Source organism: Microcaecilia unicolor, chromosome 3 (genome assembly GCF_901765095.1).
Source record: "Microcaecilia unicolor chromosome 3, aMicUni1.1, whole genome shotgun sequence".
In the NCBI taxonomy this organism is placed as follows: Eukaryota; Metazoa; Chordata; class Amphibia; order Gymnophiona; family Siphonopidae; genus Microcaecilia; species Microcaecilia unicolor.
In genome coordinates this window covers 195,581,104-195,604,520 of record NC_044033.1, presented here as the reverse complement: position 1 = coordinate 195,604,520, position 23,417 = coordinate 195,581,104, and the positions used below count along the sequence as shown (strand labels likewise).

At 48.6% G+C, this 23,417-nt stretch overlaps 1 protein-coding gene across 2 annotated transcripts in view; it reads right to left on the bottom strand.

Moving 5' to 3' along the window:
- The window catches only part of TRMT1 (tRNA methyltransferase 1), an 86,014-nt gene that overhangs the window by 28,387 nt on the left and 34,210 nt on the right, over positions 1-23,417 (bottom strand). For both annotated transcript variants that reach the window (XM_030196935.1, XM_030196936.1), the window contains exons 4-13: positions 17,755-17,942; positions 17,414-17,529; positions 17,199-17,311; positions 16,927-17,075; positions 16,767-16,850; positions 11,735-11,804; positions 11,396-11,530; positions 11,091-11,176; positions 10,840-10,948; positions 10,583-10,659 (exon numbers count right to left, since the gene is read on the bottom strand). In XM_030196935.1, the coding sequence (XP_030052795.1) occupies positions 10,583-10,659; positions 10,840-10,948; positions 11,091-11,176; positions 11,396-11,530; positions 11,735-11,804; positions 16,767-16,850; positions 16,927-17,075; positions 17,199-17,311; positions 17,414-17,529; positions 17,755-17,942 (1,127 nt within the window). The remainder of the gene's footprint in view (positions 1-10,582; positions 10,660-10,839; positions 10,949-11,090; positions 11,177-11,395; positions 11,531-11,734; positions 11,805-16,766; positions 16,851-16,926; positions 17,076-17,198; positions 17,312-17,413; positions 17,530-17,754; positions 17,943-23,417) is intronic.

Here is a 23,417-nt window from a genome sequence, read left to right as displayed (position 1 = left end):
GGGCTGGCTCCTGGGGAACTTCTGGTTCCGGCGGTGAAATATTGGGGGTGCTCGAGCACCCACAGCACACATGAAGTTGGCGCCAATGAGGGAGAGTCAAACTCCAGACCTAGAACAGATCCACTTCCCTGCAGAAAAGTAGAGAAAAGCACAGAGCTAAGAGGCAGACAGCAATAGATCTGCTCAGCAGGAAAGAACTGCATCCCTTACAGAAAAAGGAAGGAGTGCCAAATGTGCCAGGAGAGAGGCGCCTGAAACTAGAAAAGGCAAAATCCGCCTGTGCCAGGCTAAAACTCCCGCCTGAAAGCAAGGAAGAGCTGTGGCAAACTAGTCCTAAAAAGGCTCATTCCCATAAAGAGACACTGAACCGAGTCCAAGCAAAAGACTGGTGCTCCCGAGGGTATTCGGGAGAGGGATTTGAGCTAGCAGTTGTACACCAAGGGCAACTCGGACCCCCACCAGAAGGAAAGTACCCTGCAGACAAACCAGAGCAGATAGGAGGGATCCACGGGGCTGAGAGAACCAGAACCTCCCTACTGAAGGGAGGAAAAACTGCAGCCAAAACAAGAATCAAATAGCAGGGGCATCACAAGCAAGATGCCAGAAGCAGCAGAAACCAGACGGTCTGGAAAAGAGCTGACCAACAGCCGCATAAGGCTGACAGGAATTTAAAAAAATAGCCCTGGACTAAAAAGCCTGAGCCTGCAGCCAAACGCAGCCAGTGAGAGACTTCCCCCACTTTGGAAATGGCAGACTAAGACATCCGAACTGCAAAGGTACAAGTTCCAGCAACAGGGCCACCCTCTGAACCAGCCGCCATCTAGGACCATGAAGAGGAAAAAAAAAAACTGAGTTTCGTGATCCAGACACGAACCGTGTCCCACAAAAAAAAAAATCAAAGCAACTGGTACCAGCTCAGAAGGGTCCAAGATCAGAATCAGATGCCGGCCAGCGAAATTCAAAGGAACTTCGCAAGCAGCCCCCTAGAATACATTGCCAAAGGCGGGAAAATAAATCAGGTAACAGGCAAGAGAAAGAAGGAAAAACAAAGTTTCTTCTTTTTTTTTTTTTAAACAACCCTCCTCACTAGTAACAGGGATTAAGGAGAAATTAGATCTTACCTGCTAATTTGCTTTCCTTTAGTCCCTCCGGACCGAACCAGGATTGGACTCATGGGTTGTGCTCACCTTCCAGCAGGTTGGAGACTGAGAAAAAACTGTGACTCTAGAGAGCCAATAAGAGCCCTGGCCATGTGACCTTAGCCTCAGTATTTGACTAACCAAGCAGAAAAGAAAGAGAGAAACCTTCTGTGCCGTATGGAATCCTAGCACCCACAAATTCCTCGGCAAAGCCGAGTACTAGAGCTCACCAGCAACTCTCACCAGAGAAGTGGTATGGCCCCTTATGTATTAGAGCTCACCAGCAACTCTCACCAGAGAAGTGGTATGGCTCACTCGTATTATAGCTGACCAGCAATTCTCACCAGAGAAGAGGTATGGCTCATTTGTATCATAGCTCACCAGCAACTCCCACCAGAAAAGAGGTATGGCTCACTTGTATTATAGCTCACCAGCAACTCCCACCAGAAAAGAGGTATGGCTCACTTGTATTATAGCTCACCAGCAATTCCCACCAGAGAAGTGGTATGGCCCCCTTAAAGCTGTACAGGTATCTACCAATATACATATAAATATATACATATATACGTACTTATATATACCAGGAACGGAGCCCACCAGCAACTCCAACCAGAGATGTAACATGGGCTCACTTAAAATTCTATCTATACAAGCTTCTGGATTAATTGCTTGTTTGTGGTTGTTATTTTTTATTGATTTATTTTTTAATATTCCGTTGAAAAGATGACGAAAAATGGGAGGGGCCTGGTCCGGTCCGGAGGGACTAAAGGAAAGCAAATTAGCAGGTAAGATCTAATTTCTCCTTCCTTAGCGTCCCTCCGGACCGGACCAGGATTGGACTGATGGGAAGTACCAAAGCAGTAATCTTACGGGAGGGACAGACATTGAGAACGCGGTAGAGTCCCTGAAAACACCCAAACTAGGATGAATACCAAGCTGAAAGCTTGACGATCCAAGAGCCAACAACAAACTAAATAGGATGACTACAAAGCAAGAAAACTGAAAAGTCCAAGCGACGCTGAACATGTCCCCTACCAAGGGCCGCTATATATTATTCCCTACTGCACTATTAGTACAGCGCAAAGGACAGAGAGACTCAAGAAAAAACGACTGAACGAAAGATGGCAAAGGTAGAGGCGGAGCTGCCTCAAAACAAAAAATCTGCAATGAATCTACCATTCCTCCAGATATCCTAGACCCTTGCCAACCTAGCAACAGATTGGAAGTATGTAAAGGCTGTCAGTGAGAAAATACCTGATCACTTGAAGCTAAAGAGGTAAAAATAAGAGTGCAGTTAAATAAATCATCCTAGAATAAAATACTATGCAGGAGAAGAAGGTACCTAAATTCCTGCTGCAAACTAGACTGAAGGTCCCAATAAACTGCCAGCCGCTGCAGTTAGACAATATGAAGAAAACATATCTCAGAGCGCAATTCAAATGAGAGAGAAAGAATCGTCTGTAGCTGTTGCCTCTGCAAGCAGATCACCTGAGACTCTTGTCGTAGACCCCAATTAGTGGAAACGGGAATAAAACAACAGTAGACACTTGTCAGTACCTTTTATCTGTTAGATACATATAGAAGTCCAAAAACCACTACACAGTTCCAGGAATAACATGCATAGAATGTTTGTATGTTTCGGAATCTAGCCAGGTGTTCATGGCCTGGGTTGGCCGTGGACAGAAAGCTGGGCTCGATGGAACCTTTGACCTTTTCCCAGTGTGGTATTACATATATACATATATATTTTCACATATGTAGCCACCAAAAACTGTCCACTGTGTATATTCTCCAGGCATACCTGCAGGAAGGATGCTCAATCTCAACCACCAGTGCTGCACTATTGAGAATACAGAGGCCAACTGAGCTGAGGGAACACCATCCAAGATAAATATCCGGGTGCGAGAGGGCATCTATCCCTGCACCTGACGAATCTTTTCAGCAAGAGACTAAGCGAGGAATATGGGAGGTCAGAGCGAAAACAAAAAAGGTTCTAGAACTGGGACGTCCCATTAAGGTACCATCCGCTGACAACGCCCAGAAGGTGAGAGTCTAGTAGGGTGAAATCAAGGAGGAAAAACAAAAACAAAAAAATACACATAAAGATTCTCTTTTTTTTTTTTAATTATTCCAATGCCCATGAAATTGACGGAGTGAAAAGTTGCCAAAGGAGACTACCGAGACTCCAAAGAGAATGCAGAAGAAATTCCTTCTTGGGAGCTAGAAAGTAAAATTGTACTCTGCAAAATAGAGCCAGGAAATGGCCGAAGGCCCAAGATCATCAAGAAAAAACATAAAGTGGGATGCTTGTAGAGAAGACAAAATACTGTGTGCCAACTTGACTAAACAAAGAGAGAAAAACAGAGATATGAAATGAAATCTAATGAGATCACATGAGAGCTCAAAAAAAAGAGATCAAATGAGAGACCTGGCTACATTCACCACGTAATCTAGAGTCTGCCAGAAATGCACCACCCGTTGCTTGACGTGACAACTCTGCCAATAAGACTGTCTCTAATGAACCAGTCATCTAGGAAAGGATGAAACGAGGAGCCCTTGCTTCATGAGCGCCGCTGCTACTAATACCATAACTTAAGTGAAAGTGCGCGGAGCCGCCGCTAGACCGAAGAGCAGGGCAAGAAAACTGATGAGGACCTTCTCAACATCCTCGTATCATGGTCATTTCTCCTCCCATACTGAGATGTACCCAGATGAATGTGGTATTTGCAACCTGTATGGACCACACCTGAGAACAGGATGGTGGGCTTGATGGACTCTTAGTCTTTCCCCGTATGACAAAACTCATGTACTGATAGCAAAATTGCACAGGAAGTGAAAGAATCCCTTCCAACTGAAAGGAAGCTCTGGAGTGAAGGCGCATAGAATGAGGCACAGGCAGCTCCTTGTGACTCTGGGCAAGTCACAACCCTCCATTGCCCCAGGTACAAATAAGCACCTGTATATGTAAGCCGCATTGAGCCTGCCATGAGTGGGAAAGCGGGGGGTACAAATGTAACAAAAAAAAAAAAATGAAAAAGGAAAAATATGTGAAACGGACAAAAGGTGAAATTAGATCTTACCTGCTAATTTTCTTTCCTCTAGACCCTCCAGACCGGTCAAGACGCGTGGGTTATGTCCTCCTACCAGCAGAGGGAGACTGAGAAAACACTAAGCTTTTGAAGCCTGTATATATAACCTGTGCAGAACCTCCACTAGCCAGTATAACCCTGACAAAGCAGAGAAACAAAAAACACTAACAACAACTAGCAACCCTGTACGTGGTCACAGTAAACTGCAAAAACAAGAAACATCTTCCGCTTGCTCTTATGGAAACATGGTCCTTTGCCTTTGATAAAACAGTTGGGCTTCTACAGGTGGACTATCAAAGAAGAGCCCCACCTGTCCCAGACTCCTATCACAAAACAGAAATAAACAGTCTGCAATTAGAGAAACAACAATCTACAGCTGCCAAGAATTATCCAACAAACACACCTCCTGGCCTCCAATACAGACAGGGCGGGCTCTTGACCGGTCTGGAGGGTCTAGAGGAAAGAAAATTAGCAGGTAAGATCTAATTTCACCTTCCTCAGCGACCCTCCAGACCGGTCAAGACGCGTGGGACGTACCAGAGCAGTAACTAACTTACGGGAGGGACCTACTAAGGCCAGAGGTCAAAACTGCTGCCCCAAAGCGCACCTCGTCCTTTGCATGCACAGGAATCCTATAATGCTTCACACAGGAATGCAATGAAAACCAAACCGCAGCCCGACAAATATCTAACGGAGAAATCATATTATTCTCCGCCCACGAGGCTGCCATTCCCCTAGTGGAATGAGCAGACCAGCCCCTAGGCACCACAGGACCCTTCAAGTAAGCAGATGCAACTGCCTCCTTCAACCACCGTGCTATGGTCACCTTAGGAGCCGCTGCACCCTTCTTTGGGCCACCATGAAGAATGAACAAACGGTCAGAGGCTCTGAAGTCCTGAGTTCCAGAGAGATAACAACTCAAAACTCTCCTGACATCCAGCTTGGCAATACCACGCTGCTCCGAATCTCCAGCCATATCATCCAACACTGGCAGAGAGATGACCTGATTAACATGGAACTCGGAACCACCTTGGGCAAAAAAGGAAAGCACCATCCGCAACGAAACCTTCCCTCAGAAAGGACAAAAATGGTTCCCTACAAGACAAAGCCTGAAGCTCTGAAACCCTCCGTGCTGAAGTAATCGCCACCAACAAGACCGTCTTTAAAGATAAATCCTTACAAGATGCCGATACCAGAGGCCCAAACGGAGGCCTGATCAAAGCATCCAAAACTAGCTTCAAATCCCACGGAGGCACCATCCGTCACTGAGGCGGACGCAGCAACTTAACACCCTTCAAAAAACGCACTACCTCAGGCACAGAAGCGAAGGACTTTCACTGAAGCTTCCCACGAAAACATGACAAAGCTGCCACCTGAACCTTCAGTGTAGACAAGGCCAGACCCCTATCAACACCATCGTGCAAAAATTCCAAAACTTCCGCCACCGAAGAGCGAAACGGCCGAACCCGATGGTCTTCACACCAGTGCTCAAAGATTCTCCAAACCCGGACATACGCCAAGGAAGTGGATCGTCTACGGGAACTCAACATCGTAGCAAAGCCACTGGACGAAAGCCCCTTCTTCAACTTGTGCCGCTCAAGAGCCAAGCTGTAAGCAAAAACCGAGCCGGATCCGGCATGATTATCGGGCCTTGACACAGAACTGATCCTAACACAGGCAGGGCCGCCGCCCCTGCCAACCGCACCAGGTCTCCGTACCATGGTCGACGCCGCCAATCCGGAGCCACCAGAATCACCCGACCGGAGTGATGTTCGATGCGCTATATTACTCGACCGACTAACAGCCACGGAGGAAACACATACAGCCACTCCCGAGGCCAAGGCAACAGAAGAGCATCGATTCCCTCCGCTCGAGGGTCTCTTCAGCGACTGAAAAAAATCTCTGAACTTGCGCATAGCGAGCCGTTGCCCTAAGATCTATCACCGAAAGTCCCCAGACCGACACAACTCGCTGGAACACTGACCGAAGAAAAGACCACTCTCTGGGATCTAGAGTGTGCCTGCTGCGATAAACTGCATCTATGTGACCTACCCCGGCCACATGCGCTGCCAAGAGAGCCTGAAGATGAGTTCAACTGCGCCACCAAGGCTCTTTGTCCCCCCTTGACGGTTGACATACACTACTGCCATGGCGTTGTCGCAGAGCACTCGGACTGCCTTGTGGCGAACTACCGACGGCAAGGCCTGGAGCGCCACCCGAATGGCCAGAGTTTCCAGCCGGTTGATGGACCACTCTGCTTCTGCCCGAGACCACCGGCCTTGAGCTACCTGACCGAGACAATGTGCCCCCAACCTTGCAGACTGGCATCCGTGACCATTACCAGCCCCTATGGGGACTCCAACGGCATTCCTTTTCCCAAATTGCGCGGGTTGAGCCACCAGTGCAGAAAACACATCTCCAAGTCCTGCGACAGAGGGGACCAACGACTGAGCAGAGCTGACTGTACCTGACGCATGTGCGCCCTGGCCCACGGAACTACCTCTATGGTCGCCGCCATCAGGCCCAGGACCTGACGATAAGTACGGGCTGTCGGCGCCTTCTCTGGAAGGAACCGACGAATCGTACCCTGCAACTTGGAACCAAAAGGCTGCACGAAGGAAAGTGAAGATAAGCTTCCGTCAAATCCAGGGAAGTGAGAAACTCTCCTTTCCGGACCGCACCAGTGACCGACCGCAACGTCTCCATCCGGAAAGAGGGCACCTTGAGTGCCGTATTGACCCTTTTGAGATCTAAAATGGGACGAAAAGTGTCCTCTTTCTTGTGGACCACAAAATAGATCAAATAGCACCCCGAGCGTTGCTGATCTGAAGGAACAGGAACCACGGCTCCCAACGCGAGCAGCCACCGCAGAGTGTCCCTCACTGCTGCCCTCTTGCTCCAAGACCGACAGAGGGATTCCAGAAACACTTCGGGAGAACAGCTTTCGAATTCCAGCGCATATCCGCCTCGAAACACCTCGAGAACCCACTGATCTGACCTGATTTGGGCCCAGCTCTGGTAAAACAGACTCAGCCGAGCCCCAACATGCACCAGAGCCTGAGCCCGCACACCTTCATTGGGAATTGCGGCCTGAATACTAACCTCCCGCGGAAAAGCCACGCCCTCCGCGACGACTCTCACGAAAGAACTGTGTGCGCTGGAAAAACCGACCCCTAGAGGTCCTACTACTATTATACATTTCTATAGCGCTACTAGATTTACGCAGCTCTGTATAAATTAACATGAAAAGACAGTCCCTGCTCAACAGAGCTTACAATCTAAATTGGACAGACGAACAGACAGCTAGGGGTAGGTCCCACTCGATCTGCCCGGCCTATACCGCTGAGCCTCCCTAAACCGTCCCCGAGAGGAACTAGCTCTGGCCCCTGCCTTGAACCGAAAATCTGGAGCCATAGAACCTTGGTATCACTAAGACCTCACACTAACTTGTCCAAATCTTCTCCAAAGAGCATAGCTCCCTTAAGTGGCAGAGAACACAACTTAGCCTTAGAAGCCGCATCCGCGACCCAACCTTGTAAACCGAGGGCCCTACGCGCTCCCACAACCATAGCCATATTTTTGTCTGAAGTACGCAACAAATCATAAAATGCCTCAGACAAAAAGGATGAACCCATGTCCAAGTTGGCTAACTCCTGACCCCCCAGAAGAACCAACATCTACCGAATCATCCAGGAGCTTCTCGGCCCAACGAAAACATGCCCGAGCTACCAGACCCCCACAAACCGAGGCCTGCAGGGCTAGAGCCGACAAAACAAAACTACGCTTGAGAAAAGATCCCAACCTCCTATCCTGAGGATCACGGAGGGCCGTTCCTCCATCAACCGGGATAGCAGTAGCTATAATTACTGCCGTCACTACTGCATCTACCGTGGGAGCCTTAAAGGAATCCCTATCTTCCTGAGGGAGGGGATAAAGCCTCGCCATTGCCTTTGCCACCTTACACAGCAAATCCCATTCCTGACAAATCATCTCCTGGAGATCCTTGTTCATAGGGAAGGATCACGCCTGACGCTGAATGCCCTTCACCAACGGATCCTGGCCAGTTTCCCCCAAAGCCACCTCAGGACCAAACTGAAGGGTGGACGACACCCGATCTATGAGTTCTGACAGCTCATCTCTATGGAAAATCCGCACTACTGAAGGATCCTCTCCAGGAATCCAACAAGCCTGCTCCTGAGAGCCGTCAATTCCATCTGACTCCCCCAGATCACTAAGCGCAGCTTCTGCAGCTACAGGAGAAAAACAATGCCTGTCCTCTGACCACTCTAACTGCGGTCTCTCAGCCAAGATGGAAACAGCCCCCTCTTCCAATTGGGGGGGGGGGGGGGGGGGGGGGTCCCGATCTCCAGGCCTGATACCGCGTCCAGACAAAATCTGGAGGAAAGCCCACCATTCCTGGACCGTCATTAGGCCCTTTTGTGCCAAAAACGGAGGCCACAGGCCCAAAAACAGCTGGCTCCACTGGCCGCGTCGGACTCAAGATGGCGGCCGTTCCTGCCGAAACTGTTCCCGCTGACAGCGGCCCTGCCTACGCTCCCGCTGACCCGGAGACTCCCAACACCATCGATCCCTCCGAGGTCAAGTCGGGGGGAGCCGCAGCCACCTTTATAGGCGCACCGCAAAGCTTACACTAAGCGCCCGGCGCCTCTACCCCTCGCCACGAGCACGCGCGACATCGGAGGAGCTGGGCCGCCATAAACCACGAGGGAAGGGAAAAGCTGTTCCGCAAACGCGCCAAACCAAAAACTCACTCACACTGCAAAAGCACTGAAGAAAGCGCTGCTCCCTCGTTCCAGCAAGGAATCGAAACCCCCGTTCGGTCCGCTGAAAATAAAGAAATAAATGCCCTTAAAGGCACAGTACTCCAACTCTGGCATCTGGAAATTGTAAGGCACTCAAGGCTACAATACTGAGAAAGCAGCCGAGGCACAAAGCTGCCAAGCAAACAGAAATAGAGAGCAGCACAGGGGGAGGGACCCAAACATAGGTGTAACACCCCAGGGGGAATAAACTGGGCCCCACCGGACCCAGGGCCCCAAAGCACATTTTTTTTTTTTTTTTTTTTTACACACACGTACAGGGTACTGCAACAGAATAAAGTTTGGAAGGAAAAAATCCTACGACCCAATGACAAACTACCTCACCAGACTCTTGGAGACTGCACAGGCTGTCAACTGCTACCTCTGCTGAGACTGAGAAAATACTGGCTAGTGGAGGTTCTGCACAGGTTATATATACAGGCTTCAAAAGCTTAGTGTTTTCTCAGTCTCCCTCTGCTGGTAGGAGGACATAACCCACGCGTCTTGACCGGTCTGGAGGGTCGCTGAGGAAGTGGTGAATTTTGTGCCACAGCCTTTCTGGTGAAGGCAATGGAGACAAGACTGTACGTGACTTCAAGAAAGTTCGAGACAAGAACATAAGATCTCTAAGGAAGAGATAGTAGATGCTATGAACGAGCATACCGGACAAAAATCAGAATGTTTACAAACTGTTAATGCGGTATTGATAGAAAAAACCATAAATGACCTTATTCCCTAAGTGGTCATATGTTCCGTAATTACCAGAAAAAGGCCAAGATGAAAAAATGAGAGCTTCACGACAGTTGGAAAAGTAGGGAAAATATGAATAAAGCATGCCCTCAAAGTCAGCTACAAAATTGGGCACTTAGTAGCCAGGACTGTCCCTCAGGGAATACGAAAGAGCTATACATCCCCATGGCCTCTGAACAATGCACCCTATGCCATAGAAAAAATTTATTAAGTTTTTAAAACACCGTAGAATACTATAGCCATCAAGGGAAATACTATGCCACAATCAACCATCACCCTGCTAGAAAGACAGCCAGAGGAGGTAGGGTAGGGGAGGGAACCAGGGTCACTGGATATCACCCTAGCTGGCAGATGAGGAACTCAGGACCACTGAGTATCATCTAAAACTAGCCCCAACACGGTTACCAGCACACCCCTGGCTCCACTGTCACCAGAAGAATCTGGTACAGGAGCTACCAGCCAGCAATCCAGAGCAGCTGCACGATCCGTCCACCATCCGCTAGGAGACAGAGAAAATACTGAACATTCCAGGCTGCACAATACCCTTAAGGGGCGGTTTACTTGGAACTATTTTCTCTGTCTCCTTCTGCTGGTAGACAGACACAACCCATTAGTCTGGACTGGTCTGGTATAGATGACAAGGAAATGTGTATTATTGCTCCCATTTACCTTGGCTTCTTCCTTAGCTTCACTGCTTGGCAAAATTTATTACATATTAACCAAACTTGGAAGCACTGGCTAGCTAAACGTGCCTCAGGGTCTCTCATGCTCTTATCCCTGGTACCTGGGCTCTGTGCTGAGGATATGGAAGGCTGGGCTGCTTGCAGACAGTCGCTCCTTCTTCACAGGATTCTTCTTCTCCTGGAATGGGAAGCACAGGACTCGCTAGACAGAGTTTCCTGATTTTGGATGCCATATACATAGTGAGGGTTAGAGGGGATGTGGTAGCATTTTCCTACCCCTAGTTTTAAGGGTCCTTTTCAACAGCAGCTAGCCCTCCTTACCTCTCCCCCCTCCCCCCCCATATTTCTCTCTCCTCACCCAGCTCCTCATGATGTCCCAAATGACAGAGGGAGGTGCATCTGTTTTTATAGCACTCTTGCATGCGTGAGACAGAGACACCCTGTGGCCGGCGTGGAGTATAGCAGATCTAGAGATGGGAAAAGACAGACATCTGGTTAGAACACTAGGGGAAGTCCTGTTCCCAATGCGAGTCCAGGACAGCCCAAGAACAAGGGGTGCACCATGGAACGGGCTGGAACCCTCTTCTCTCAACCTGGTGCTGTACTGACCTGAACTGTAGGAGGGAAGGGTTGATACAGTGCAGGACTCTGCCGAGGTTATCCAGGGTGTAATATAAGGGAACATCTGGCAGCTCCTGCCAGGTGAGAAAGAAACTGCGGGTTAGAAATAGTTGCTGCTGCATAATGTCTTCCCCACTCCAAATCTATCACAAGATAAGGCCTCCTTTCTCACAGACCTCTGTACACATGCCTAGCACTTCCTCCCCTCATTAGATTAAGCCACTGCCCACCAGCATACCGAATAACCCCCCCACCCAGACAGCCTGAAGTCTCCGAACAGAACCCTATCTCACCTCTAGCACCATACTGAGCACCCCTTCAATCCTATCTGAAGTCTTGAAGCGCTGTGGGTTAATCTTCACTGCATTCAGGACTCTCTGCACAAAATCAGGGTCATAAATGGATTCGGCCCAGATGGGTCCGCCCACCTACAATACGAGAAATGTTATGTACAAACTGCATTCTTGCCCCAGGGAGGCAGTGCTGTCATAGGCAGGAAGACACCACAGCCAAGAGAATTACTGGAGACACAGGTGGGGGAAGATGAAAATTAAGTAGGGTCTGCAAGGGTTATGCAGCTGTTGTCTGCCACAGTGAAATGCACAGCATCCATCCTATAGCCCCATACACACCTGGTGCCGCTGGAAACAGTGCTCACAGTTTTTTCCCACTGGAGGTCCTGATCCTGCCGAATACTTGAAACTGCCCAGCAAAAGGGGGAAAAAAAACATATTAGAGTGAGAAAAACCCCTGCAAAGATCCAAGAAGGTCCCTATTCACAAATGTGAATATACAGGGCAGTCCTGGCCACAGATCCACACTGCTCCCCCCCCCCCCCCAATAAACACAGGGACATACACATCCAAGAAGGTCCCTATTCACAAAGGAAAAATTAGTTATTACCTGATAATTTTCTTTCCATTAGTCCCAACAGATCAATCCAGAGACGAGTGGGTTATGTGCCCCTACCAGCAGGTGGCGATAGAGAGAACTTCAGAGTCTTACTATATGTAGACATGTGCAGCCAGCCTTACTCTCAGTATTGTCAATACCAAAGCAAATGAAGAAGCAAAACAACCTAATATCAAAGTCCACTCCTGCCTCCAGATAACCCTTGCAGGCTCTTCCTCTACTGCAACAGCAGGAGGGAAACCACCTAAGTGGCGAATTGTAATCATGCGAGTACTCCATCCTCTGTAGTTTTCCGTCAATTTCCATCGGTCCCTCAGAAAAGAACAGAACCTAGTGGACCAGAACAGGGATAAACACCCCCCTGATAACAATGGAAATTATGCAAACAAACAGTAAAGGGCGGGCCTCTGGATTGATCTGTTGGGACTAATGGAAAGAAAAATATCAGGTAATAACTAATTTTTCCTTCCATAGTGCCCACAGATCAATCCAGAGACAAGTGGGATGTACAAAAGCAGTCCCCAAAGTAAGGTGGGATCTCTCAATAGCCAAAGGCTCGAGGACAAACTTGAACCAACTCCCAAGACGAAGGTCAGAGCAGACCTAAACTCCAAGAGGACTCACCAGAGGAAATGAAAGACATGCCCAGAACGTGGAAAACAGGAAAAGACACCAAACGTTAGTCATGAGCAGGGAACCCGGCCCTCCAACAGAAAAGCCCGAACATTCAATAGACTGAGAAAAAGCGAAATTTAGCGAAAAAGGGATGGAACCCCCCCCAACGCCGGAAACAATATATGTATCTTCAAGCCACAACACATATATCAATCACTGCAACATCCCGACGAAGAGATAGAACGAAAAGTTGAGCCCAGAAGGACCCAAAAGTCCCTGAAACCTTACCAGCCTGAACGATAGAAGCGTCTATCGCCACGCTAATCTGCTAAGGAACCAGGAGGCGGACTGAGCCGAGGAGCCAGCCTGAATGAAAGAACGTCACTCTCGAAAAAACCGAGCATGCCTGGGTTACTCACCAGAGTGAGAAGCCAGCTAGCCGCCAAAACAACAAAAGAGAGAAAACCCCAGCCCGACTCCCATTCTAGATGTCTACCGGAGTGACTTAGACTAAAACGTTAGGCTCATTCCCCAGAGAAGAGCAAAGCTCCACCGAGGAAACCTGTCCGACAGCCAACAATGGAGACAATCAGACGACAGAGACAAGCCTAGTTAGGAGCGACAGGAATTAAACACGTGCCAGTCCCGAAAGGGCAAAGAACCAGACACAGATAAAGCTGGATCCCCAGAACCAAATCAATTGCCACCTTCTGAAATGGTGTTAGGGATATCCGGAACAGTTGAGCGAGATGATCCCGGACCCGGGCAAAACTACCCTCCAGAAAGAGAGAAAATATCTGCCTCTGAAGTCATCTTCGACTCCTCCCTCTCCTCTGCGCATATCCAGCAGATAGCCAAGACCTGTCGCTTCTCTCTCTTTAACATCAGCAAAATTCGCCCTTTCCTCTCAAAGCACACCACCCATACTCTCGTCCACGCTCTCATTACCTCTCGCCTTGACTACTGCAACCTACTCCTCACTGGCCTCCCACTTAGCCATCTATCCCCCCTTCAATCCGTTCAGAACTCTGCTGCACGTCTTATATTCCGCCTGAACCGATGTACTCATATCACCCCTCTCTCCTCAGGTCACTTCACTGGCTTCCGATCAGATACCGCATACAGTTCAAGCTTCTCCTTCTTACCTACAAATGCACTCAGTCTGCAGCCCCTCATTACCTCTCTACCCTCATTTCCCCTTACGTTCCCGCCCGTAACCTCCGCTCACAGGACAAATCCCTCCTCTCAGTACCCTTCTCTACCACCGCCAACTCCAGGCTCCGCTCATTCTGCCTCGCCTCACCCTATGCTTAGAATAAACTTCCTGAGCCCTTACGCCAAGCCCCCTCCCTACCCATCTTCAAATCTTTGCTCAAAGCCCACCTCTTCAATGTTGCTTTCGGCACCTAACCTTTATACCTTTCAGGAAATCTAGACTGCCCCAATTTGACTGCCCCTATTTGACTGACTGTACATTTGTCCTTTAGATTGTAAGCTCCTTTGAGCAGGGACTGTCCTATGTTAAATTGTACAGCACTGCGTAACCCTAGTAACGCTTTAGAAATGTCAAGTAGTAGTAGTAGTGAAGACAGAGGAAAAGTCTACCTGCTGGAAGGCCAGACTCTACATGCAAGATAAAGGAGGCCAAGTGCCCCACAAAGAGAAGCAATCAAGGACAGCAGTGCAATACTACCAGACTCCTTTCCAGCCCGTAGCATAGACTGAGAAGCCCCGACAGTAGCTAAATAAGAGTAGGTCGGCTGACCCATAAAGAAGTCCAAAACTCAAAACCATGGACCAACTCGCTACGCAGAGATGGGGAGAGCCGTCCCCCTATTACTGTCCTCGACCGGTCAAAGACATGCCATCGTCACCGTAACAGGACCAATACCAACATAGACCATGCTAGTCCCGCCACTCAGAATCAGAGGAATATTACTTATCCAACGAAGGAGGAGAAAACGAGCAACCGGCACATACGCCGAGCTCAACTTCCAACTACTGGACAAGGGTCTGCCCTACATAAACAGAAAAGAGCAGACACCCCGTGACGAAGAACAGCTCTATAACTAGATAAGCAAAGATCGACAGCCCCATCCAAGGCTATTCCGGATGTCCCAAGAACGCAGGGACCGCCGGCCTGGAACGGAACAAGGCCTGACATACAGAGACGAAACATGACTCCACCCCAAGGCCTGACCGCCAAAGGTGGAGCCAGGCCCAACAACCAGAGCCAGGCCAAGGCCGGACGGAAGAGGAGCAAGGCATGATGTTGAGAAACAGATAAAACTTGACGGTCACTGCTGGAACTAGACTCTACTGTCGCTGCCAGCAAAAATCTCCATATCAGCAGCAAGTTTCAATCCAGAGCCGGGCCAATACCAGATGGTCTCAAGAGCAACAAGACTCGATGTACATCTACGACTAAAAACGACGGCCTCAGCCACAGCAAGGCTCCGACGGCCTCAGCCGGAAAAGGATCCGACGGTCTCAAGTCGGAGCCAGACTACAGCCTCCGCCGCAGTAAGCCTCAATGTCTCTCACTCATCACGGCTAATGTCCAAGACGCCGCCATGTGGAATGCCCTGAACTAGGACCCCCGAAACAAAGCCAGGCTCATCAACCAGAGACAAAGCCAGCAGTGCTGTACCTAGATAACACCCGGACCATAGAGCGAACACCAACAGTCGCTCAGTTCTAATAAAACTGGGCCGACGCTGGCCGACATGAAAAGAGTCAGACGCTCCAAGACGGGGCCAGGACCAACCCCCCCAGATGGGGCAAGGAGTGAATGTCCAAGACCACACATGGCACAAAGACCAAAATGGAACAAGTCTGCACGTTCCAAGACAGACCATACCTAGCACCCTGGCGCAGAGTGGAGAACCAAACCACATCTACCATGCCATTCAGACACCCAGGTCCTATGTACCACCTACCAGACCACCCCTAAAGGTGGAACAAAGGAAGCCAGAACAGCCAAGAGTCAGCAAGTAATCTGCCGCACAGAAGAAAACTGCAAGATGCCGCCTACCACTTGCTGGCAAAGGACAGCATTGGGACTCTAGCTCCAGCCAAGAAAGTGGACCACCAGCCCCAAGCCTGCCCAGTCAGGTCCTAAGCAAAAAAGAGCGGCAAACACACAGGTCACCCAAAATCTGCCTACTGCAGACACTGGAACGGCAGCAAGCAACCTGCGGAGAAATCCGGCAAAGGAGAAAACCAGAAGCCTGAAAAAAAAACAGAACCGAAAACATATCGCAAAGGAAGAAAAATACCAACCGCTGTTGTGCCACCAAAAGCTGAAAAGCCATTATCACTTTAGGCTTTATGTTCTTTTCTTCTCGTTTTATTTTTTTAAGAGGCAGAAGTTGCAGGGAGAATCAGAAGCGTAGCGCCAAGGAATGCCACCAAGCCTGGCGATAGGGAAGGGGTAGGGGAGGGACCTGGCACCACCATGTGTACCCCGTACTGGCTCAGCATGGCCACGAACCCCTAACTCAACTAATCCTGAGGAAACAGGCTAGGAGGAAATCCCAATCCAGAGAGCTGCACAGGATATGTCTATCCACCTGCTGAAATAAGAGAGAATACTGAGAGTAAGGCTGGCTGCACGTCTACATATAGTAAGACTCTGAAGTTCTATCTTCACCTGCTGGTAGGGGGACATAACCCACTCGTCTCTGGATTGATCTGTGGGACACTATGGAATGTGAATATACAGGGCAGTCCTGGCCACAGATCCACACTGCTCCCCCCTAATAAACACAGGGACATACACAGCCCCCATCCCTTGAGACCGAGCAGAACCCTGTACTACAGGAAGCCTAGACCCAACACATCCTGCATTTCAGGAAGAACTGGGGATTGTGACGAGATGAAACTGGAAGACTACCCCAGGCCCCATGCAGCTGTGGTTCCACCAGTGAAAGCCAGACAAAATCAGGTATGGTAACACAGTCTTGGGCAGGGGCCTACTGACTGACTCACCCCGACAATACAACCCCCCTTGGGTTACTCCGAGAGAAAAAAAATTTTTCACCGGCAGCTATAACCAAAAGAACACAGACAACTAGCTTACTGCATCTCTCACCACATAACCAAATCCAAAGGGAGACACGTGACCTGGATACCCACCTGCTGCCATGGCTGACCATCTTGCCGAGTCTCTGCAGGTGGTACGTTCCACAGCCGGTGCAGTTGTACACAAAGGCTTGCTTGCTACAGAACAAGATGAAAGGGGTCAAGCCAAGGAGGCAGTCTGGTAAGAACATACAACCAGCACCACGTAACTCACCTGGCACAAGCTTTGACCTTAGCTTGTCCGCTGAAGACCCGGACAAAAACCCGAACGTAAAAGTCCACGCTGACCGCCAGCAGTGGGACAATGTATCGCTGGTAGCAGTTTGCCCGCAGGTCAAGGCTATGAAGGATTATCCTCAGTGCCTGGATGTGGGGGAATGAGCACAAATGTAAACATTACCCCATCCGAGCCACTACTCACACACCAAGGCTGTAGAAACAACAGCACAATCCCCTGAGCCGACAGCTAAGCCCCTGGACACTCACCATCTCATGGCAGTATTTGGCTTTGATGGACATAGCGCCGTACTTGCTGTAACAGGTCTCTCCGCTGTTCCCAGCCATTACTGCCATGTCTGTGCAAGTGACACACAGCAAACCTGGAATCACGAGAGGGGAAATATTAGTAGCGCTCACCGTTCCTGTGAGTGCAGTGATTTCCCTGCTCTCAGTATCACAGGAGGTTTGAGTGGCACCTGTACCTCCGTCACTGACTGCCTGCACTGCGGCATCCAGGAACATTGCAGGGCTCCCATAGGGGTCCAAGTCAATAACATCAAAGCAGTTTCTCCTCTCTCGGCACTGGTACATCAGCATTCTGAAGAGAATGATAAAAGGCACCGAGTTAAAAAAAACAGCCAGTAGAAACGCCACATGGTCTATGAGACGAGAAAACCTCACCCTGAACACAAACACACAAAACTGAACCCTACCCCATCACCCTCCTCACAACCAGCACAGACCAACAGCTTAAAGAGAAAGCCATTACTATCTCTGTACTGAAAACGGCTCCCACCAATATCACGAAAGCAGCTGTTCATACCTGGCATCTGCAAGATTTGGAGTCACCAGTTCCCCCACGCCATTAAACTGAATGTTTCTCTTCATCAGCTCCACAGCCTTAAAGGATCTGTCATTTGCCACAATGCTGTGGATGGCAGGGACCTCAAGGGCAAAGCGGATGGATCGTAGCCCTGAAGCAGCCAAGCCCTCCAAGATTCTCAGGCCATCCTGCCATGAATAAAACGAGAGGCGGTAAGAAGACACAGCCAGGCTGTGGGGAAGAGGGAAGTGGTTCAGCGCACCTGCTACAGTCTCTCTGCTCTCTTGCCAGCTTTTAAACCTAAATGCCCATGTCAGCATACAATTCCACACCAAATGGATCCACGAGCAGCCTCCCCTCCAAAAGCCCAACTATATCCATAACAAGAAGCAAACTACTGTACACCTGTAATGAAAGTGAATTTTAAAGATTGTTTTTCAACCCTGTCTGGACCGACCAGTGCACTCAGGGTCTATATTGTTGATTAGAAGTAATTCTGTTTAAAAATGGTTGTTAACTATGATTGTGTGAAAATAAGTTGGAATTCAGAAGATAAGACACAGCTCTAATTTGGTACGTGAAGGGGAGGATGGCACTTGTTTTCCTGGACTTTGGAAAGCATGTGACCACGTTCCCACAGTCCTAAATAGAGAAGCATTCTGTAACTTTCCATAGCTCTGAATATGCGCTCAGAGCCTAATAAAAAGGGAGGGCTTGTCACAGCAGAGTGGGGGTTCATCTGTAGGCAGACGTGTCGTGCAGAGGGTGTGTTCCTGGTCTGAAGCTCTTAGCTGTCGCTGCGAACCGGCCCCCCCCCCCCCCCCCAGCTGATAAGAGCCTAGATGATGGAGACCAGTGATGTTGTATGTATAGTGTATTATTGCTTCATTTCCTGGTCTAATAACTCTTTGCATTGCTGAGATGTAGAGACCAGTGATGTAATGATTGTTTATACAGCTAACCATTGTGTGTATATATCCTAACCATTGTAGAATTTAGCTCCTCTAATAAAGGTCTTATTTACTTATTACGAATCCAAAAGAATCCACAGTAGTCTGTGTCAGTGAGACAGGCAGTAAATCCATAGCATTACATCTTGGCGACGAGCGTAGGGATTCGTACTAAGAATGACACCTTTGTAAGAGGAATGCAGGGAAGAGTTGAATTCCAAGGCTGGAACGAGGTACTATATGTTATTATAGCCACTGAGTGGATTCTGGTTTAAAGGAATCATTGCCTTTTGCTGAAAACAGAAAGGGAGAGGGAATTGCTATGTAAAAATGAGTTTATCTTGTTGGGCAGACTGGATGGACCATACGGGTCTTTATCTGCCGTCATTTTCTATGTTACTATGTAACAGTATTATCTGAAAACCCGTTAGAGATGGGATAAACAGCATGGGAAAGGTACAGAATTGGAATGTTTAAGTGTGTGATTTACAGCTAAAATGCTTGCCAGAATACTTTAGTTAAAATGATCACTGAGCGTACTGTTGTAAAGTGTGACACAGTTAGAATGCTGTGTGATTTATGCAGTTAAAATGATAACTGAGTGTGCCTTGCCGTCGTAAGTGTGATGCAGTAAGAAATGAAGGGAGAATTAACAAAAAAAAAGTATTTAAAAGTATGTTTACACTCATTTGGAGTCATTAATTGCACATAGATAAATCTTATAAGAGTCAAGAACCGTTTCAGGCAGGGAAACTTTTAAAAAACTTTCAGACATAGGAATGTGTTAATTACTTAGCTTTTGCAAGTAGTGCATATCAGGAAAAAATGACCTTGAGTGAAGGGAAACTAGCAACAGGTTTTTTTTTTTTTTTTTTAACAGGCTTTTGACAACACAGACTGCCTTAGATCTGTGGCCAGTGAAACTAGAAGTAGAATTAAGTGTCTCAGGGAATGAAAATTATGCTAGCCGTAGGTTTTTTAGAACTAGAAAAGGAAAAATACTTGTTTTGGGAAACAGCTATTAATTATAGGACATGTGGTTGTCCTGAGACCTGAAATACCAATAAATGGAAGTGGTATATTCAGGAAAGAATAAAAGGGAAAATTAGGTTCTTACCATGGTAATTTTCTTTCCTTTAGTCACAGCAGATGAATCCATTAACTGATGGGTTGTATCCGCCTACCAGCAGGTGGAGATAGAGAACACTGAAAGACACAGTGAGTCTGGACGGCCAGCCCCTTCTGCCTCAGTATATGAAATTTCCAAAGCAGAGTGACTTAGAAAGGCAACATAAACTTTCCGAACAAATGCCCCAGAACCGGACCAATAACCAAAGGAGGGATGATCTCAACCTCCTGCAATAGAACAGCATGTAGAAACTTTGAGAAATTGTCTTCAACTCCTCCCGAGGAGCTACAATATCTGCATGAAAGATCTGAACAAAAAACAAAGTCAGACAGGGAGAGATCATGGATTCATCTGCTGTGACTAAAGGAATGAAAATTACCAAGGTAAGAACCTAATTTTCCCTTCCTTGTCATCAATAGCAGATGAATCCATTAACTGATGGGATGTAAAAGCACTCCCTACGTAGGGTGGGAACAGGCAACTCCGCGAGCCAGTACTTGCGCACGAAAATGCGTGTCCTGCTTCGCTTCAACATCAAGCCTGTAATGCAGTTATACTTCAGGTCGGGTCGAGGCGGTTTTCATCTGCCGAATCCGCCCTGATGAGCCAGTCATTGAGATATGGGTGAACTCTGACACCCTCTCGCCTGAGCTACCACCACCATCACCTTGGAAAAGGTACGAGGAGCTGAGGCTAGGGTGAAAGACAAGGCCCGACACTGGAAAAGTTGGCTCAAAACCGCCAAGCAGGGAAACCGCTGATGCAGAGGACAAACAGGAATGTGCAAATACGCTTCCTTGAGGTCCAGAGACGTGAGAAACTCTCCTGGCTGAACCGCCGCAATGACGGAGAGCAGGGCTTCATGTGAACGTGTCGCACTCTTAGGGCCTCATTGACTCTTCATAAGTTGAGGAGCGGTCTTAAAGACCCGCCTTTTCGAGGGACCCCAAAATAAATAGAGTAGCGACCGCAGCCGTATTCGGCGGGAGGCACCGGAACAACCACTCTAAGCTGCAGGAAGACTTGCACGGTCTCCTCTACCGCCGCCCGGTAGACGGCAGCGCCGCATCGGGACTCCATAAAAATGTCTCTCACCGGGGCACCGAATACCAATCGGCAGCCCTCTTTGATCAGGTCCAGGACCCACTGATCCGAAGAAATCTAGATCCACTCCTCAATGAAGAGGGAAAGACGACCCCTACTGCAGGAATCGACGAGAGGACCGGCGTCCCATCATTGTGGAGGATGCCCCTGGGCCACTACGGAACGAGTATCCGAGCGAAAGGAGTTCCTCTGCTGAAAACGGGCACGTAAAGAAAACCGAGCAGAGCGCCCCGGGCGAAACCAGCGAGCTTCACGGAAATGTGGCCTGGAAGAGGGAAAAAACAGAGCTTTTGGAAGAAGGCCGCGGCCTATCCTCAGGTAACTGCTGAGACTTGGAATCCCCTAGGTCTACTTCTCCAATTCCTCACCAAATAACAGAAGGCCTACCAGACTCCTCAGCCTCCCCACAGCTTGCCAGAGGGGGAAAAAGGGAGATGCGCCACCCTCAGATGGGGAATTTACCCGTCTACGTTTAACGTCAGTCCAACGCTCGGGGGAAGAAGGAAACTCCGCAGCCAACACCTGCCTATCAAAACCTGGAGGGAATCCAGTCCGCAACCAAGTGTCAGATGCCTCCAGCAGAGTCATTTTTAATATAAAGGCCTTATGCATCAGCAACCCAAATTCAGGGGAGAAAAACTCACCCTGGCCCTCCGCCCCCGAATTAGGAGAAGCGGAGAAAGGAGCTCCTCTAGTAGCCTCGGAACGAGGCGTCCCCCTGCACTCAGACTCCTCCGAAACCGCGAGGGTCGAGTCACGCGGCGCAGTCAAAATGGCGCCCGCTGCCAGCTCCATCGAGCGGGAAGAATCACCGCTTGCCATGCCCGTACTAGCACAAGCGTCTAAGGAGCACATACAGCAAAGCCCCGCTGCTGAGCTGCGTTTTAACACAGCGGGAGCAGTGCTTAACACCTTCAGTAGCCATTGCCCGACTGGACGGAAATATAGAAATAAAAATGGTGGCTTCGCACCAAAACTTACCCTGCACAGAACGCTGTCTGCGGGAACCTCCCCGGAGGAGCTGGGCACCACTCTCACCTCAGAAGACCGAGTCAACGAGCTCCAGTCAAGCTGCACAGAACCAGAATCTCTGGAGAAAGCCATGGAACAGCAACGCTGATAAAGCGTGCACTTTTTTTTTTTAATACTGTGAGGAAAGTTGGATGCAGGCAGCAACAGAGGGACTCTGGGAGGATGGGGGTATGGGGTAAGGTAGGGACAGGGAACAAAAACAAGTATGCCTTCAAAGTGGGCACCACCAGCCACAACACCCCCACTCTACTGGCAAAGCACAGGCAGAAATCCAGGAGCTGCTAAAGCGACGTCCACACCTGCTGGGAGATAGAGATATAATGAGGCAGAAGGGGCTGGCCGTCCAGAGTCACTGTGTCTTTCAGTGTTCTTTATCTCCACCTGCTGGTAGGCAGATACAACCCAACAGTTAATGGATTCATCTGCTGTTGATGACAAGGAATCAGGGATTGGGGGAATTCCCTTACTGCATGAAAAAGTGTCAGCCCTTCCAGAAACAGCATAAATTGGGCTAGAGCCTCTGGAACGGGTGGAAAGCCCAGTCAGGTGGGGAACAGCTTATAATGAATTAACCAATGAGGCCTATATGGCTTTGAAAACTGAGAATTTAGGGCAATGTTATACATATATATATACTAGTAAAAAAAGGCCCGTTTCGGTGAGCAATGAAACGGGCACTAGCAAGGTATTTGATTTCTGCAATGATTGTGTTGAAAGTGGTTTATTTTATAATTGTGTTGGTAATGATTATTTGACATTTTTGTGTTATGTACCATTTTATTTGTTATTTTTTGTGTAAGATAGTTTTTTTTTGTTGGGTAGTGAAAGAGGTTGGGTCAAAGTTGGAGTGCGAGGGCGTGTATGCTGTAGTAATGTTGTGGGTGGGGTGCCCTCTGGATGTGTGTGTTTTTTTTTTTTTTTGTTTTTTTTTTACAGTTGCAGTTCTGTTGTGTTTTTTGTTGGCCTCGGGGTTGGGGGCATATGTTGTGGATGGGGCTTGTGTTGTGATATCTGATTCTGCTTCTGTGTGTTTGTGACACAGAGAGTGTGTCTGTGTATGTTTTACAGATAGTGTTTGTGTGTGTGTGAAAGTGAGAGAGGGTGGAGTAGACTGGTAGTGTTTGGGTTTTTTTGTTTGTTTTTGTTATGTTGTGTGTGTGTCTCAGAATGGAAAGGGTGGTTGGGTTGTTGAGCTGAGAGTGTTTTGGTGTAAGAGGGGGAGATGGGTGGTAATATATTTAGGGTGAGTGAGTTTTTTTTTTTAGTTTTTTTTGTTTTGTTAAGGGCAGTGCCTGCATTTTTTTCTTTTTTATGGCTTCGTTGGGAGGCTGCCGTGATCTTGAAGATGTAGGACGACTTTTGAACTGATGTTTTGAAGGGTAGGGGTCTGTAGGCGTACAGGCATTTGCTGATGGGAGGGCGTCTGTTGTGTTTCTTAATGGGGACTT